General features: G+C 38.5%; 1 protein-coding gene across 3 annotated transcripts in view; it reads left to right on the forward strand.

The window, feature by feature from the left end:
* Spata17 (spermatogenesis associated 17) overlaps positions 1–19,885 on the forward strand; it is a 175,173-nt gene that overhangs the window by 19,457 nt on the left and 135,831 nt on the right. The window contains exons 2-5 of one of the 3 annotated variants that reach the window (XM_055609179.1): positions 5,062–5,267; positions 5,848–5,937; positions 8,012–8,093; positions 16,666–16,716. In XM_055609179.1, coding sequence (XP_055465154.1) covers positions 5,858–5,937; positions 8,012–8,093; positions 16,666–16,716 — 213 coding nt within the window. In that variant the 5' untranslated portion in view covers positions 5,062–5,267; positions 5,848–5,857. The remainder of the gene's footprint in view (positions 1–5,061; positions 5,268–5,847; positions 5,938–8,011; positions 8,094–16,665; positions 16,717–19,885) is intronic. The other 2 variants (XM_055609177.1, XM_055609178.1) reach the window with 2 other exon arrangements.

Raw genomic sequence — 19,885 nt, forward strand, 5'->3', positions numbered from 1 at the left:
GGTCTATCTTTCATTAGGTTGTTCCTCCTGATGGAGGAACAAATGATTGTTTCTCACAATCATTTGTTTAGAAAGTTGGTGAGACAGCTGGTTTGGTTTCAGCTGACCATGTTCAGTTGCTCTGTTCCAGCCTTTCCTGGGTTGGATGCATTTTGAGTTTCTTTCCAGCTTCCTCTGCTTTTATTTCTTCAGAAACACCTTTGAGACTCCTCCAGTGTCATGAGTTTGGGTTGGTAGGGTCTTAGCAAGAGTAGCGGCCAAGGGTAGACCCACTGGGGAGGCAGCAACTCCACACTCATCGCCACATTTTCATTAAGCGAGGTTCTAGAAGTCACATCAGTATCAGGTCCAGTGCAAGAGCTTGCAATTAAGTGTACAGCATTAGTGCTTCCTTAAACGCAGTGGACCTCTTCAGGGAAGACTTGACTTGTTTAGTCATACAAATAACGGTGTAAATGCACACTTCTTCACGTTTGTAGTAAGGATGGTCTCTTTCCAGCCACTCTGGACTCTGAGTCATATACTCTCTACTTACTTGAGTTGGTGATGTTGGTTTTGTGTTTCTCTTTGAAGCAGGGTGTCTTGTAGCCCAGGCTGGCCTCAGACTTGCTGTGTAGCTGAGGATCCTTGAACCCTTGATTCTCCCAAGGCTGGGGTTGTTGCTAAACCACCACATAGCTGTTGTCCTCTTTTTCTTTCCACACTCTCCCCCTCTCTCCTCTATTGCTCTTTCTCTCTCCTTCTCCCTTCCCTGAATTTATCTTTAAAGAAATTATGCCATCTAAAATTTGTAGATTCCATCAGTAGATAATAAATTTTAGAGATGACATCATACAATCGGATCCTTTGTTTTCCAGGAAGCTATCAGGGATGGCAGAGTTTATGCTAAGCTTCCTTTGTGGCCTTGGGAGGTGACTGATGCTGCCAACGTTAGAGCAGCACCATAGGCCACCAGCTGGCATTGTGTCTTTCCTCCTCTTACCACTCACTGTAGCAATGCCACACAGTGCTCACTTCCTGTCAAATAAAACACTTGATAAAAATAACTAAAGGCTACTTTGGAATCCTATTTTGGGTGTTGAAGGGTAATTGTTGCTTTACAAAATTTAAGAATATAAGCTTTATTGAAAATGTCTATTTGTTTATGGAGATTTGCACTTTTCTTTTTGAGACAGAGTCTCACTGTGTAGCTCGGCTGTCTCTAACCTAAAATCCTGTGCTTCATGTTCTTAAATCACCGGCACTCTCACCATGGTGTGTGGATTTGGGTGGTCACTTTTAAACGTGCATGTTAAGTGTTGGAGAGGTGGTAAAGTTCTTGAAGACCTGAGTTCCTGCCCCAGATCTGTGTGCGGTGGCATAGGCTAGAGCTCTGTGTGGAGCAGCAGCAGGCAGGGATTCAGCCGTTCTAGCTTACTCATCAACTTCCAGCCAATGAGAAACCCTGTTTCAAAATAGGCTGGGGCCTGAGGAATGACATCTGAGGTTGAGCACTGACCTCTTCACATGTACACAATCGTCCTTGAAGCCGCACTCCTTGGAAACATGTGCACACAAGACACACAAATGTAGATTATGTTCAATGTTTTCCTCTTTTATGATTTATTTATAAAATTCATTACTTCAGAATATGAAAAATTATTCTAAAAGAACACATACGTTTTCTCTGTTGATCTGCTCATTTAAGTTAGTTGCTTTCAAAGTTAATATTTCTTGTATTTAATGTTTTTATATGTTTGATTCCTGTCTTTGAAATACCTTATCATATTTGTGGCTGTGTGCTATTACTGACGGAGCTTCGCAAATTGTTAATGTAGACATTCGAAAGTTACTAATACATCAAATTCAAATGTAATGGCTTTCCTACTGTTTGACCTTAGTGACAATGCGTGCTTTACCTATGTATGTCTCGTGTCACCTGTAATCAAGTCATCAGTGCTTAGTTATATGTGACTGTTGGCCACCTTTGATGTGTCTTTGTAGATCAGCTTCTGTGCATAGAACTATATCCTAACTGTTCTCAAACGCTGGAGGGGAGCGGAGCACTAACAAATGCAAAGAGTAGTTCATATGCCTATAAGCTCAGGGTCTTTGCTTGCTTACCACTTTAATTGAAGACAATACATAGAATGTGTCCTTTTAAATTGTTACAGTATGTGGACTATATTTAGATCATCCCCATCCTTCTAACTCCTCTTGTGCCTCCTGGCTCCTCCTCAAATTCATGGTCTTTTTTCTTTCTTTCTTTCTTTCTTTCTTTCTTTCCTTCTTTCTTTTTTTTGTTATACACACACATAAGTGAATAAATGCATACTTACAATCACTGAATCCATTTAGTGTTGTTCACATGCGTATGTTTTTCGGACTGACCACTTGGTATTGGATAGCCAACGAAAGGGTTCATCTCTGCGGAAGACTGCTTTTCCCTCCCAGCAGCCATTCACTACTTGTAGCTATTCATCTGGGGGTTAGGCCCTTTTCCCCATTCATGTTGGCATATCAACTGATGTAATTGTTCAGCTCTTGTTCAAGCGACTATGTTGTTGAAATTTCATGTGCACGCCTCTTATGTCCTGTAAGGAAGATGTGGTCTCACCACAGACATCCTGGATTTCTGGCTCTTTGTTGATGAGTGACTAGAGCTGCACTAGTCTGTGGTAGAGGGGTAAGTACTAGGAACACAGTTACAGATTATACTGGTTTGGGAAACTGGAAGCGGTAGTTCTTCTTTAAAAAGCCTCTGCCTCCATGACCTTGCCAGCCATAGGTAGTCGCTTAGATTAACAGTCAGGCAGGCATTCCCTCCTACCTAGTGGGCTCTCTGTTGGTTGCTGTTGGTTATCAGCAAGATATAAGTGCTACTTTTGCACTTTTGAGGATATTTTGCCTTGCTTATCATACTGTGGTTTATAGGTATCTTAGCTAAATGGAGCCATTGATTGTTCTTCTCTCTTGACAGCTTGCTTAGCTCCTCTGGTGCTGTGAAAGTTCACTCCAGGGAAAAACTTCAAGCCAGATCTTAGCTCCATTCTTTCAAATCTTGTGTCTGAAATGCATGGTGACTTCAGCAGTAGGAACTTGCCTCAAAACTGTAGGAGGGAACTGAGGGCAATAGCAATACCCTATATTGTTTGGAAGCTGCTTGAACTCCCCTGGCTAATGACTGAAAAGGAGGTTTCTCAACCTGGTACTGGGAGTTTATTGTCTTTGATAGGACCCACTATCATCCAAAGTGGCATTTTCTCTATCAAAGAAATAACTGATATTATACAGATTTTTTTTTTCAATTTTGGAAGTTCAGTTTTTTTTAATGTACAGAATAAGCTTATTTAAAAATTGTCTTTTTCTAGATGTTGATGTTAGTTCATAAAGTTTTCAGTTATTTGTTTTGGATTAAGTCACTATTGAATTTTAGTCATAACATTTGGAAATGATTATCTTTATTCTTTTACATATTCCTTTTACCCTTCTCTTCTACTCTTCTAACCTACTTTCCTCTTTTTCCAATTAAAAACAGGGATGGTTAAGAACTCACACTGGAGAAAGGCTACCTGGAGTCACACTTAAGCTCTGACATGGATTCCTACTACATTGCCATCATCTTGGTCAGAGGATGATAGCAATGGACTGGGAGTGTAGCTTAGAGGTAAAGTGTTTGTCTGGCACACACTTGGCCTATATTTCACCCCCAGCACTAGAAAAATAAAAGAGAGGTATGTAAGGAATAATTATATTCTCATGACAAAGCTTAGATACAATTCTCTGATGTGTGAACTACTAGAAACAGTGCCTAACACATAACGGTCTATTAGTAAATTCTTTTACCTATAACCAGATACGCAATTAATGGTGTCGAGCACCTACTAGACCTTCTACGACACTGAACTTGGGGGAAGTTTTCAGTTAGAGTATCTGTTAAGGGAAATGTGTGAATGGCATGCTCCCTGGGATGAATCTGCCAGTGCATCTTCCCGCATTAGGAGTGCCTTTGGTATGATACAGAATGACTGTCAAGAGTGCTTCTAGTGATTCTTAGAGGCACTGCAAATGCATTATAGGAAATACATAAGTGCTTCCTTTTGGATTTTAGTATTTAATAAAGAGATCATCAGCAAATAGCCCTTATATACACCTGTGTCCAGTGTAAAATGTGGAATGATCCGACTTAGCATCTGGAAAGCCAAGAATGCTCTGGAAGAAGGCTTTAAACTTCCCTTCCTCACACATGAAGTGCAAACACAAAATCCAAGAATACAGGTGAGGTTGATCTCCTGGTTCTTCGTGTGTTCCACGCCAGCATACCAACGGTGCTGGTTTGTGTGAATTTTCTCCATACTACATTCCACAGATGGATCAGCTTCAATGCTGCATTTACGATCCTCTCTTTGCTCCTGTGAGTCCTTCTTAGTTTGGCTTTCTAGGTTAATTGTCACTTCTTATGTAGCACTGTAATCCATCCGCTTTTAAAATAGCTGTTTAACATTGACAGATTAATTGCTAAACCTACCTTTGTTTTTGGTAAACCTTATAACTATTGTTTTTAAATTGTATTGTTGAAAGTGTTTTATTTATTCTGTTTAATTCTGCATATATGTATAAATTTATATGAAATTCGTATTTTATTTAACATTAATGAAAAAATACATCTTTCCAGAAAAAGCAACTGTGTCATATAGAAAGAAGATTCACTCAGTAGAGGGTCTCCTGTGCAAGCAAGGCTCACGCTCTGACCTCAGTTCAGAACCCCCCCAATGCTTACACAAAATGCCAGGCGTGTGTGTCTACAGCCAATTGTGGGGGTGGTGGTAGAGACAGTGGATCCCTGAAGTCTATTTGGCCAACCTCTATGAATCATTGGGCTCCAGGTTCAGTGAGGATGTGTTAAAAAAAATGAGATGGAGTCTGTGTTAAAAAAAAAGAAAGAAAGAAAGAAAGAAAGAAAGAAAGAAAGAAAGAAAGAAAGAAAGAAAGAAAGAAAGAAATAGAGCGTAGTTGAGGAAGATACTCGTGCCAAGCTGTGGACAACACACATATACATACACCCCAACCTGGTTTCTACAGAAGCACTTACCTACCGAAACAATAATATGAAAGAGGTGTCACTGTGTTACCAACTGTGTTCACTGAGCAAACGAGGCGCTGAGCCGTGAGGACGCCGCCACCTTGTAAAAGAGCCGTATTCCACAGGCTGTTGTGCTGTCACTGCATCAGTTGGCAGCGGAAAGGCCGGACAACATTGATATCAATTTGGATGGATACATAAATAGGTATTCACTCAAGCTTTTCTGTGTTGCAAATCAGAAAAACCTAAGAACTAAGTTCTCTGTCTTCTTCTAAGTCCATGACCTACACACTGAATTCTTTAATATAAGCAGTCTCTTACCAGAGTAAGCTTTTTATGATAGATTCATTTGAATTAGAGGCAGTTCATTTAACTGATGATTGAGTTAAATATGCAGGCATTTTATTTCCCATGATACATGTGTAGTGGCATTTAAACCGTAAGTTCAAATAATTATGTTTTAAAAATACTGACAAAGTAGCACATTGTTTTTCATTCCCTAATAAAAAATTGCTACCAGATTAATTAGTAGCATAACAAATGATTATAAAAATAAAATAGGCAAAGCTGTTGAAAGCTTATGGCTTCTCAGAGAAAGGTTAATTTTTAAAACACTGCTCATTTTTTTTGAAATGTGTTTTTCTTAATTTAGCATTTTAATTTCTTTAAAATGACATTAGAATTGTAATTACCATCTTAGAAGAAATTAAAAATTAAGGTTAACAGGTTGATTTGCTTTAGAATTACATTAGTTACTAATGAAATACTTTTAAAATGCTTTTTAGTGCTGTTGACATGTTCAGGAAAAAAGAAAACGATGCAGCTGTGCTGATTCAGAGCTGGTTCCGAGGGTGCCAAGTCCGGGCATACATCAGGTACGTGAATTTTACCCTGGAAGCCTCCTTTAAAACCCAAATGCATGTCCCAGGGGAGTGCAAGTTGTTTATGAGGTTCTCATTTCCAATACCCTCTAACTTCTCTCAAAAATGAAGTCATATTGATGGTGTCCCTGTGAAAGAGATCGAGCCCTTCTGATTATTTCTTAGTGATATATGAAATATATCTGCCAAAAGTATACCGTTAACAAGTCTCAATACTGCAAGAACATTTGACCAGATACACACCACACACACACACACACACACAAAGTTCCTTAATGAAGTCCATTTATATGGATGAATTAACTGATGGGCTGGGAAAGGGACTGGGGAAGAAGAATCTTGAGATTTCCCAACATGTTGGTTGATGAAAGCAATGATGTTAAAATGGTGATATTCTAATCTATTAGATTGATATTCTAATCTAATGATGGATCGCCCCCTATCTGAACTCCTCTCATGCCTTTCTTCAATAGTCAAAACATTTTTTTAAATGGTCACTTTGTCGCTTAGAAGGGATCCACAGTACAGCCCAGGAGTGCAGTGCTTGCCTGGTGTACCCAGGTCCTAACTTCTATTCCTGGAGGCGCACTGTACATGTGAACAAACATTTTCCTACATAAGGTAGTGGAAGGATATGTCTGGTCTATAATAACCCCTAAAGCTCACTGATGAGCACAGTTACAACCCTTCCTTATCTCCTAATGGAAGCCAGGGCTGTACGTTCCAAGTTGTAAAGTGCAACCTCATTTTTCAGCACTGTGAAATCCAGGAACAAGCCTGCGAAGGCCATTCTTTAAATTCACCCTACTCGTGTGAGGCATCAGAGATACTGTGAATATGAGAAAATGCACGAGTACATGTTTGTTGACATAGAACTATTTTTCTAAGCTCTTAACATGATCTTACCAGTAATCGCTAGGTCATTTCTCAACACATCAGTTGGGAAGTGTACATATACACAATTTTCATGTGTTTTCTCTAAGCCAGGAGGACTGCAAGCTCAAGGCTAACTTGGGCTACATAGTGAGTCCAAGGGAAGCCTGCATATATGAGTGTACCCCTGCCTCAAAATAAGGTGTAAGAGTGTTGGGGAGGTAGGTCTGTGGGAAAACACTTGTCAGATATAAGGGAACCCTAGAGCCAACACACACACAGGAGTGAGTATGAAAATAATATAATACGGAATGAAAATAATTGAAGGTAAAATAATATTTAGTTAAAAGCCCAAGTAATAATGAAAGTTACCTAGTACTTTCCTTCTATACCTGATTAATAATCTCTCAGAGTAAGTTTTCATTCTTTGACAGCATCAGAGCTTACTGATTGTTGAGCTTTAGCCAGGGAGAGCAATCCCATGTGGAAGGAAGTGATAAGCCCATGCTGGGGATACCTTCCCAGATGTGTAACTGTTGGGTGTGGCTGACAGCTGGACACAGCACATTGTTGCAGTGAAGGGATTTTTGAGGGCATGGGCATAGCATGCTCAGAACACCCTAGGGAAGCTGATAAATATTTGTCCCCAGCCCAGCCACAGAAGGACAGAAGGGGAGTCCTAAATCTGTCACTGATAAGACTAGCCATTAGGGAATCAGCAACTATGAGCCTCAGTTTCTCCAAGTGTGAAATTTCAGGCTCTTTTTTCCAGCCTTTTTGCTGAGAACTTATTTAAGCTGAAAAACAAATCATTTATAGTCAAGAAAACAATTCACATAGAGCCAGGCTTAATATATATATATGTATATAATATATACGTATATATTATATATATAACAGATTCTAGGAATATAGAATATATATTATATATTTATATATATTCTATATCTCCTGTAATGTTAGTCCTTGGGAGGCAGAAACATGAGGGTCTTCATATGTCCAAAGCAAGCTACATCTACATAATAAGTTTCCAGCCAGGCATCAAGACTTTGTATCAAAGAGATAAAATAAACAAGAGGAAAAAATAATAAAAATAGAATGAATATACATAGAACCTTAAATTTGAATTTGACATTGTCTCTAAAGACATTTTTCTTTCAATGAACATGTACTAATACCCATATTTTCATCCTAGGCACTTGAACAGAGTAGTGACTGTTATGCAGAAGTGGTGGAGAAGTTACCTAGGCAGAAAACAGTACCAATTTATTGTTGAGGTAAATATAAATTTTATATTATGCCAACATTTTAATTATATAACATGCTGTAAAGATGAATTTTTCCATATAGTTTAGAAATTACTCATGACCAATAGTTATAGATGAACTGTTCCTGTTTAAAATGTCCCCCAGAAGTATTTGTACTGATGAATTGTGGTGCTGGTATGGAAAGTTCTGGAACCTTTAGGAAGTAGGGTTGAGCTCAAGGAAGAAGTCACTTGAAGTATGTCTTCGGGAGCTGTCTTGTTCCAGCCCTCACCTCGATTCCTCCTCCCTCCTCTGTGCCTACCTCCCCCTCACCTGCCTGTCTCTTCTTCCTGGTCCCATTGAGTGACCAGTTTTGTGTCTCTCTGCTGTGCAGTTCTACCTGATCATGGCCTACAAACAAGAGTACCCACACTGACCATGGCCTGATACCTCAAAACCATGAGGTAAATCAATCCTGTCTTCTAAGTGGGCTTCCACTGGTTGCACCAATGCATAGGGGACAACACAAGGAAAAGCCTGAGCTGAATGTTGGCAAGGAGACTTTTCTGAGAAGCTCTTTTTTTTTTTTTTTTTTTTTTTTTTCCTGAGTGACTAATTTCATTAAACCCAAACTGCATTAGCTATTTCAATTTTCATCCCTTTCATTCTGAGCCTCTAGCGGACTCCTGTGCTGACGGTTATCTGCATGTTCTGGCGAGGTAGAACGGTGCAGTGGTGAGCTATGTGCAGGCAGGCATGCAGCTTAGCTAGGATCTCTCATCTTCCATGAGTGTCTCCCTGACAGCCCACGAACAAGCTCATGAGGATACTAGTATGCAACACAGACATGGCATGTCTCTACAAATTTTGTTTGATAGGTGAATGAGATTTCAAAAATCAGTAAATAGGACAAATGATATGTCTCACTGGTTAAAGGCTCTTTCCCCAAGCCTGATGACCTAAGTTCAGTCTCTACCACCCACCTGGTTGAAGGAGAGAACTGGTTCCTGCAAGCTGCTCCCTGACCTTTACACACCTGCAGCGTGACACATATGCATGCACACACACATTCCAAGAAGTAAATAAGTGTAATGATTAAAAAATTTAAAGACATTATTTTTAAATCAGCAAATAATAGTCCCAATATGGGCTTCATTGAATACTTACATATTTGTAAATGTATCACTATGTATTTTCAGTTAGTTTTGATACACAACAAATGATTACATGGTGTCTTTATGCTGGCTGGAATTTAATAAGTATACGTTATTTGCCAGTCATTTTGCAGATTTATCAAGATGCTCTTTAAAACTTGGCTCATGATACTCATTTGACAGGTTGTGCATGCAAAGCACAGACTTGCCCTTGTGTGCTTGGAGCCATAGTTCACATACTTAACAACTTTAGTCTGTTATAATTGTTTTACATGGTGTGCGACTCTGACCATTGCGACGTCCTGTGCTGAACTTCTGCGAGGACGCACAATGTGCCTCTCACTAATGTAGTCTCTCACTGAGATGCTTTAGCACATGTCCTCTTATGAGCATTTTGGTGACTGGATAGATAGTGAAAACTAATGTTTTTAAGTAGGTCATTGCTGCTCCCTTCTTTCCGAAGCAGAGATAAACTGGACCTGGTCAGGCACTGGTCTGGCCACAGTGTGTCTAACATCTTTCACACCTGACGTTGATAAAGGCACTATTTGGAATACAAGCATTTGAATTAAATCAAATACCTGTTTTCTGTTTGTGCTAACATTTTAGATAGGAAACCTTGTGAAGAATATTTACAAGTCCATAATTCCCTGAGTGTTTCACTTGCCAGGCAGGGGAATTTTTTTTTTTTTTCAAATTGAATGCTAGGCATTTGAGTAATTATCTTTTGTTTAGAATACATTTGAATAGCCCTTATTGCTGATTTTAATGTGCACAGATGCAGAATTCTGCTTCTAGCTGAACTTAATTATGCTTTTTTAATGGAAAACTTTATGTTATACTTGAACCCGTTTTGTCCTTCAGAGTGGAAAAAGTGTCAACATTCTATTAGTATTTTGTCAAAAACATTTCTTTTGATGCCTTTCAGTGCTGTTTTTTAGACTAAAGCTTGCTTTCTCCTTTTTCTTTCTAGCTTGGACATCCAGTTTTCCTTTTAAAAATACACTGTACCTTTATTGATATTTAAGGCCATTTAAAAAGTAGTTTTGAAGCAATTTTAGGTATATAGAAAGGTTGCACATAAATACAAAAGACTTTTGTACAATGGTCACTCAATTTCTGCACTCAGAGAAAATGGATAACATTACTTTGTTGTAATAAAATTTTCTTAAATTTTTTCTTCTATCGATATAGATATATATATCTATATATATCTATATCGATAGAAGAAAAAATATATATATATCATTTTGTGTATGTGCATTTGTATGCATGTTCTTATGTGTGTGGAAACACATGTGTTCATGCATTTACAGGCCAGAGAACAACCTTGTCTCATTTCTTGTATGCCATCCACCTGTTCTTGAGACATCTACAGATAACTGTGTATATGGACAGTTAGTGCAGTCTCTGCAGGTCAAGGAAATGAACCTTGGACTTAGCCTTGGAGAAAACAGTGTGAAGGAAGTTCTGGGTATAAGCGTGGCCTTGGGAACAAGGAAAGCAGCGAGGATGTTGATCACCTGGCACAGGGAGTGTGCAGAACAGCACGAGGCTGGTGAGGACTGGATGTGACCTTCAGAATATAATCCTCTGCGTTTTAAAGGGACGTTTAAAGCAATTTATTGCATTTACTTGCTCCTAGCAGTGGGAAGTGAAATACACAAATGATATCTCCCTTCACATTTAAAATGGTTCAAAATGATTCATACTCTACCTGTTTCTTCTCCTACTAGCTTGAGGCTGGGCCCTACGCTGTAAGCCAGTGGGACATAGGTCACACCCCAGCTGGCCTTTAAGAGGCATTCTTGTTCTTGACTTTGCCACTATATAATTAGTACTATGCTCTTAATCAAATATGCTTTTTTTTTTTTTTAGTTCAGCCTGAGGGCAATTTGAAACTATAAAGACTAGCATAATACATGATTAATTTGATGTTACCGTGAAAGAAATGTATGTAACTTAGTCCTGTCTTCAGCTGAGATAATCCGGTCAGTGACTCATAGCTTTATAGTAGAACAGTTTAACTGATAAAGATAATTGTAGTTTTAAAACGTTATTGTTCAAATTATTAAAATTATCTACTACGTTGCTGGATAGTCAAGGCTCAAAGTATTAGTATATAGCAAAGCATTATACATTTCTTTTTTAAAAACACTTTCTTTTTTAAATGATTTATTTAATTTTAGGTACATTAGTGTGAAGGTGTGAGATCATTTAGAATTGATGTTACAGACAATTTTGAGCTGCCATGTGGGTGCTGGGAATTGAACCTGGGTCCTTTGGAGGAGCAGACAGTGCTCTTAACCACTGAGCCATCTTTCCAGCCCCTCTACATTTCTTACAAAAGATTAGTGTTTGATAGAACATTAGAATAATAAGGAAAGGAGCTTTATATGACTTTAAATGCGGCAAAAAATAAACTTTAAATTCCATTGTGTTTTACTATGATAAATGCAGATTGTTCTTATTATAGAAGAAAAACTATATAAAATATGCCATGATTTTAAACTAATAATAGATTGACATAACTGCTTTTATGGATTTTTTATTTTGCACTAGACAAATGCTTTTTCTGTAGATAGGAAAATATCCCAACATTTTGGCATTTCTCTTTGTGGGATTTCCAAATCAATTGCAATATAGGCATGATTCTTCACCTTCAGTGTCAGGGGAAAGAGTTAAATGTGTTAATTCTTTCTCTTCAGAGTCTTAAACTTAAAATAAATAACAAACATGGGATGACTTAAAGTTCTAAATTATTCACGTAAAATTCTGTCGATTTTCATCGCAATCATGAAATAAATTCAGCTTGGTTAAAAAAGATTTGGTTTTAGTTTTTATGGCAAAAGGAGGCTGGCTATTTTAGAAATCAATGGTTCCAACTACACTGTTACCAGTTACTTGAAAAGAAGGCAAAGCATATACCTTTATGAGTCCTTAGTGGTAAGTCACTTTCATGATTAATCATGCGCTCAGAGAGGCAGTACTGTGGAAAACAACAAACCCCTCTTAGCTGCTCTGTGACTTCTAAATCTTGCATTCTCACCGTATTTCTGTAAGTGCCTCTGTGACTTTAAGAGCACGTGTTACTTTAAATGTTATGCTTTTGAATGGCTTGGCCATGTCTTGCCTGAAACTCCTCTCCTCTTGATTTCTGTCACAATGCTTAACAACAATAGCAAGATCAACTAACATACGGTTTGTTCCTGCACCATTGTACACTCCACAAAAAGATGTAAGCCAGAGTGAAGACAAGGAGAAATCTAACTGATTCAGGTGGAAAACCTTTTAGTAGAAATTTATCCTTCAAGGAGTTAACTAGAAGAAACCGAAATACAGATTTCAAAAGGGGCTGTGTGTCTCTAGCTGCCCAGGACTGCACCATGTTAGGGGAACCTGGAGCTACACTGATCAGGAAGCAACTGGTCTGGGGCAGCCTGGCAGTGTGAGCTCAGGCAGTGAAGTGTGCTGCAGGGGTAGCTCGAAGTCTGACCAAAGAGCAGTTCTCATGAGAGGGCACCTTTACCCAGGAGCTGGAACTTTTTTTTTTTAATCATGGCATCACCAAGAAGGAAGCTGGGAATGGAGTATATGTGACACAGGAGGAGGAGGTGGTGGTTGGGGGGTGTGTGTGGACAAAGAGCAATAAAATAAATTATAATAGCATGTATGTGTGAGAAAAGGTTATAAATTGTCTACACAAACAAGCATTATACATGTATGTCATTAAAAATACAACTTAAAAAAGTTTGAGGTTCCACTTTGTTGTTGTTTCAGAAATACCTGTGTTCTAGTTTTGGAAGCCATTTGAAAGTCCTCACGGGAGCTAGGGAAGTAAGAACTTTTAAGTTCCAGTTGGTAGTAATTGGAATAGAGAGGAAGGGTAGAGTCTCTATATATACTTGCAAGAAAACAGGAAAAAGAATCTGTGCAGCCAAAAAGGACAGGTGAAAGATTGCAGGCAGGGGTAGCAGTGTACAGTTGAGAACAACAGAGGAATCAGATAAACGGATAAGGGAAAGGAGTTGTTAGAAATGAGGGGAAAGAAATCTTGATATCTTTTGCCCGTACAAGAGTAGTTCTCATTTATCTGACTCCCCATCATGAACTGCTTCACTGAAAGAGAAAGAAGGTATGAGAAAGAGAGTCATTCTGACAGGCAAAGAGGCAGAGAGACAAAGACAGCAATGTGGACATATTCTGACCAGTAATCATTATTCTACTGGAGAAATGAAACAGTTACATGCTACATGCTTCAGCTTAGAACTTCATCACATTCACTCCGGGAGATAAAACATTCAAGTGTGTTCACTACAGTTAAAATAAGTTATATTACACAACTAGAAAATTCTGAAGTTTTTTTTTTTTTTTTTAAATCACAAAGGACTCAATAAAAGCATGCATTTGTAAAAATCAGTGTGATGAGGTGTCTGGACGGAGCCAACGTAACAAGAAGTGGGTGTGAATACTTAGAGTCAAAAGAAAAAGAAGGCCTGACCATGTTCAGGGAATGACCGAAAAAGGTGGAAGGAGGGAGGGACTCATGTCTTCAGTGTGAGATAGCAGGGCCATTCTGTGCTGAGGACTCAGAGGCTTCTCAGAGGCAGCTTGATGTTCAGGGCCTCACAGTGACCGCAGCATGGTCCTTTACTGAGCAGAACCAGTGGCCAGCAAATCAGAAAGGAGAACTGTTATAAACAGAAACATGACCACTTTGGACAAATTTTGCCAAATAGAAACCCACATGAGTATCAGCCATGCAGACAAGTAAGTACCTTTTCAAAAAGAATATGTATCCCATGAGCAGATCTGAAGAAGATTCTAAAAATTGGCCCATGTGGTATGGAAAAGGGCACAGGAGGTTGACAGTGTTCAAAGCTAGGCTTTGAGCTCAGGCTTTCTTACTGTCTTACATGTGAGGTATCAATCTTTTTTGCCTTCTTTTCTCATTTTTCCTCCTGCCTTCCTCCATTCTCTTCTGCCATTTACTGTCCCCCTCCCCCGAAAAAAAACACTGACTGAGCATCAGTGAGTGGGTACCATATTTGCATTATTGTGAAATAATGTGTCTCCCTATTCTTAGCATTATGACAGATGTCACCTTCCTATTTAAAATGAACTTGGTTCTCAATAACAAAGGAATAGAAGATTTGTAAATAGTAAGAAAAATAAGAATTTTGTTCGCTGAAAACTTGCAATAGTTTTTCATTTTGCTAATGTTATATGAGTTGTTGCCATGTTTCTACTTATCCAGCTGCATTAATATAACATTATTATAGCAAAAATCATTGTTCAGACCAGAAAAACAAAGACTAAACTGAAATCTTATGAAAATATGAAATAGGTATCTACATCTCTGAGACTGGATAGAGATATGGACAGTTCAAATACAAATTTTTAGGTTTTTTTTTTAAGATTATGAAACATACATAATAAAATATATCATTTGAATCATTTTAACTGTGCTATTCACATTTTTAAAGTATTTTATTTTTAGTTATGTATCTACATGTGTATGTGGGTGTGTGTATGTATGTGAGTGCCTGTACAGGACAGAAGAGGGTATTGGTTGCCTTGACCTACCGACAGCAGTTGTGGGGGCTGGAACTTCTGAACTCAGGTCTCCTGGAAGAGTAGTATGAGCTCTTAACAGCTGAGTGATCAGCTTCAGCATGACTGATATAATATGCAAGTAAGTATTTTAACTCACTGCAGTGACAGGAATTACGCTCTGCTCTCTTTAAGGAAGACAGAAGGTAAAGGCAGTGATGTAGATACAGTACTGCAGCCCACTGCTCTTTAGCTGCTCAGACTGTTGTTGATGAAGCACACATCCCTGCACTCCCCAGACTCTCCGCCTTTGCTCCGGATCAGGCTAGGTGACTCATACAGGCTAAACAGAGGCAAGGCCATGTGTATGGATTCTGTCATGTCTATCATGAGGAAGAAGTGCCCGTGACAGAGGGTGGAATGTATGTTTTCATTTTCCCCAGAAAACTTAGCACTCATAAGCTAGGGTGACGTTCTATTAGTTGTATGACTTTTGATTAGGAAAAAAAAAATGTGTGAGGTTTTATATTGTAAAGGAAAGCTCTTGGGAAGGCCCGTACCTTCTACTGGCTGTTCTGAGGGCTGACCAGCTGCTCAGAATGTCAGTGCCTGTGGACTCCTAGAGCATTGCAGGTTCAGACCATAGTTACAATTTGTCTTGGCATCTTCAGATTTCTTGATAATCATTCTTTGCCCATCTCTGTGTCTGACCTAACAGCCTTCTGACTAACATGTAAAACCTTTCATAGTGAGTTAAAAAAAAAAAAAAAAAACAAACAACCCTGGTTTCCATCACCCACTATTTCTGTGCTTTGCTGTGACCCGTGACGGGTCACCAGCATACTCCAAAAGTGCCCTGCGTTATGACGTTCTCTGTTCCTGAACTATTAAAACTTCGATAACCATGTTATCACATTGGAACATTGGAATTTGAGGTAAACTGAATCTGTGTTTCTGAGCTATGTCAATCATATTTGGTTTCAGAATAAACTACCCCTTTTAGGTGAGAGTTGTATTTTTGTGTTAAGAATATCATATTGAGAAAAATATACGTGTGAATGCTTTTACTGATTATTTTACTTTGGCGAGCTCTGTGAATTTTTTTATTTTTAATTAAAAGACAGGACAGATAGGGAAATTTAATTCAAGACAGTACTTTCATTAGAATAAGAAACATTGCTAAATGCTTCTTTATTATACATCGATTTGGGTAGTAATACATAAAGTGTCTTTCTTAGAAACTAAGAGTTTAGGAAATCTTCACTCTACCAAGGGACTTGCTGTAACGTGGTATCATTATATTTGTGATTTTATGGAGGTAAAATGAATACTAAATGAAACAAAATTCCCAAGGCTGATTCGGGAGGCAGCTAAGCACATAGCATCTCACATAGATGGTTGGAAGGCACAATTTTGCCCCATCACTGCATCCGTATCCTTGAATGGTTTCGACTGAAGACAGCATTTCTTTGAATTTTTCATTAAACTCGACGTCTTGAAATATGAATTCCTTTTATGTTCCTGTGAGTTTTGGCTAAAAGAACCCCAGTGAATAAATCATACAATACGACGTGTCACCAGCACTTGTGAATATTTCTGCTTTGTTATTCTATTCTCAGTAGAGCACCATTGATTATCAAACTCAGCGGAGAGCATTTTATGATCATATATCTCCATTAGCTCTGGGTTTGACTACCATAGATTTTTCTGGTTAAGCTTGCATTATGTATTAGGAAGCCTATCTCTTCAATACAAAGTTTGATTTCATTTTCTAAACCCAGAACTCTTATTATGTATTATGTATAAAGATTCTTATCCTTTATATGTAAAAATAGGCTGCACTGTCTTTGTGTAACTGAAATCTATGCCATCTTTTCTTTTTTCTTGATTCTCAGGCAACGTATTATAATATGAGGATGGATCTCTACAATAAAATGGCTGTCAGGGTAAATATTTCTTCACTTGTTAAACAGATGAAAAGTCAATTGTGCCCTGAATTCGCTTTTAATAAGACCAGCAAAGCAGAGTAATGCAAATCTGATTGATATGCTAATGGCAAGGAGGGTAAAGAACACTAGTTAAAAAGTTAGCTATGCTATGCTAAACCCCTGGCAGCACTGTAAACCACATGGTTATAAATGCCTGTGCTTTACCGTGTCAGGAGTCCCTGAGCCAAAGTAAAGAAAGACCGCAAATATTAATGAAGTAATGCATCAGTGTCCATATGTCATGATATGGACATATTGTGATAAATAGATGAACATGGCTCTGAGATCTTAGAATCCTACCTCATACAGTGCAATTAAAATTACTCTTATTATTTAACAATAATAAAATTTGTTTCCAGCATAGAAAAATTTTTCTATCATTTCTGTGTTCATTTTTATGTGCTAATTTTTTAATAGAAAGGTAAGTTTAGGGATGATGATATGGCTTAAGTGGTAAAATGTTTGACTTGCAAGCATGAGGAGAGTTCTGACCCCCAGAACTCTTGTAAAAAGGTAAGTGTGGTGGTGGTGGTGTTTTCCCAGTACTGGCAGGGTGGAGACAGGCCGGTCCCTAACAGTCTGTTCGGCCAGCATAGCCAAACTGATGAGCTTGAGCTTCACTGACTTTGTATCAAAAAAGGAAAAGAGGGCTGGAGAAAGACTGATGAATACCCAGCATCTACTTCTGGCCGCCGTGTGAGTGCTCATCTGCACACACCCACATTAACACACACACACACACACACACACACACACACACACACACACACACGCATACATGCATCTCTACAAGAAGTTTAAAGACTCCCTTCAGAGGCTTGTGATGAGTTAACTTTGTCATAGAGTAGGAGCAAGGCTGTAAATGATCCTCTAACAACGATTGATTTTTAAGATTAGCTGATCATAGTGAGCAGTGACCAGAACTGAATTTACTTATAAGTGAGCTTTCTATAAGGTGGAACTTTAAAAACTTTGCTTACGTGACAAACGTTATTCAATAGTCAGATGCTAGTGAAGCAGAGAAGTTGTAAAGACTTGTTTGTAGCCGGTACTAAGTGTTCATACTTTCCTAATGAAGAACAGAGTACATGAATAATGTGCTTGTGTTTTTATAATAGATGTTAGCATCCTAACTTGCTGCATTTTTAAGGAATGCCTTTTCTCTGCAGGATTTATGATTCCTCTCTCTTTGTAGAGCTGACCACTCTGACTTTTTATTTCTCTACTTCACCATAGACATTTTTTCTATGAAAACTGGTAACATTTTATTACTCTTACTAATTTAGTGCCAGATTTCACTACACCTATGTTGGAATTCCCTTGGGGCCCAGAGAAGGGCTCTTCGTTCTTCGGTTTCCAGTACTTGACTTATGGGAGGTGTTTAAACAAATATCTCAGGGCAATCAGTCAGTGCTGTCTCTCCCTCTCATTCTTCCCTATGTATGGAAGGCCTTTGATTTGAGTAATTTTGCTCTACGTCACAGAGGACTGAGCACACTTGTTAAAAGAAATTATTTTTGCTTTTGCTGCGATTAGGGTGTTTAAATTCCTGAGTAGGCACTACGGTAGGAATGGACTGGACTACAGATGTAACTGATTGTTTCCTGGAGACTCCCCTTTGTCCTGGAACACTTGTAGTGATTTCTCAGTCAGGTGTCATTACTTAGTAAAGCTGGTGGGATTGGGAGGATGCCAGCAGACTCTTATTTTGAGTGATTTGTCTTGACTTTAGCACCCCAATCACTTCCGTTCAGATTGAAGCGCTCACTTTATGGAAAATACAAACCGTAACATCAAGATGAACACTAAAAATGACTTAAAACAAATTTAGAAAGTGCTATAGCTTTAGTGATTCACCCTTACAGCTGTGTATTAATGGAGATCACAACATCAAAGTCTCATTTGTTTTGTCTTCACGTCTACACCATGAAGAGCGTAAGGAGACTGTATATAGTGGCTTTACTTAGAAGCAGCTAAACTTGTCCTGTACCAGGCCTCATCAGTCTTTTAGACCACTTACAGTTCTACTCGTGCTTACTGTGCCATGCTGTAAGCAAGATTTACAGGAACCTTGGTGTTCCGAAAGGCAGATGTTGGTAAATTCTTTTAGAAAAAGGGTACCGAAGGCCTCATAGACTGAGGATCGTGTTATGATTCTGTGGCTACAGAATGAAGAGCATTGGTCTTAGTCACACACGCAAAAAAAACAGTTCTCCCAAACTTCAGTGTTGATGTGAAGATAGGAAGGGATCAAGTAGACAACTTCTGAGTATACCTCGTGATACCTCCATTACAATGCAAGGTAGGTAGATCTGAGGTTAGCCAGTGCCGCCATGTTCCAGGGCATCTGAACAGGGGAGGACACTGTCAGGGGGTCGCTTTCCAGGCTTTATTCACTTTTATTTTAGGGAAAAAAGACTTTTGTTTCTCTTCCATTGACATTCAGATTACTATGGATTTTTGGGAATAAAGATAAACGCAGTGGAGGAAAATCTTTTCTGTGAGCAGATGGCTTTTGCTATACCAAGGTTTTGCCATTTGTTTCAGTGCTTAAAATAAACATTATTTATAAGACCACTTACAATGTGGTGCTACCTAATGAGGAATATGCATCACTGATCTGACTAGCTTAAGAGGTCATTTAGAACTTGCTGCTTAACAAGCTGTAATCTGCTGAGCACACAATGACTTTGTTTAAAATTATCTATTCAGAGCTGATCAATGACAATAATTGTTTTATTCCAATCACTTCTGAAAGTTGCTAATTACTTTGAAGGGCATGAATACTAGCCATTTTTGTTATTTTTTTTTAAAGTTAGCACCCATTCACCTTGAAATTAAGGAAAACAATGTTGTAAATTTATTCTGGCTTTAAAAAATGTCCACTTACTGGGATGTGAATATCAACAGGAAATATTAAAAAAAAAAACATATCAGTTGTGCTCATGCAGGAAGGATAGCAGAATTTTTACCTACTGACCTGTCTATACTAACAACCATTATACTAGCCTCCCTGCACTGTAAGAAATAGCCTTTAAAATTAAATACACTCTTTCCTTTTATAATGAACACATAAGACAGCAGTGCAAAAGGCATGGACTTCTGTCAAGAGAGATGTGGCTGTATG

Source organism: Psammomys obesus, unplaced genomic scaffold (assembly GCF_907164565.1).
Source record: "Psammomys obesus unplaced genomic scaffold, mPsaObe1.curated_primary_1811, whole genome shotgun sequence".
NCBI lineage: Eukaryota > Metazoa > Chordata > Mammalia > Rodentia > Muridae > Psammomys > Psammomys obesus.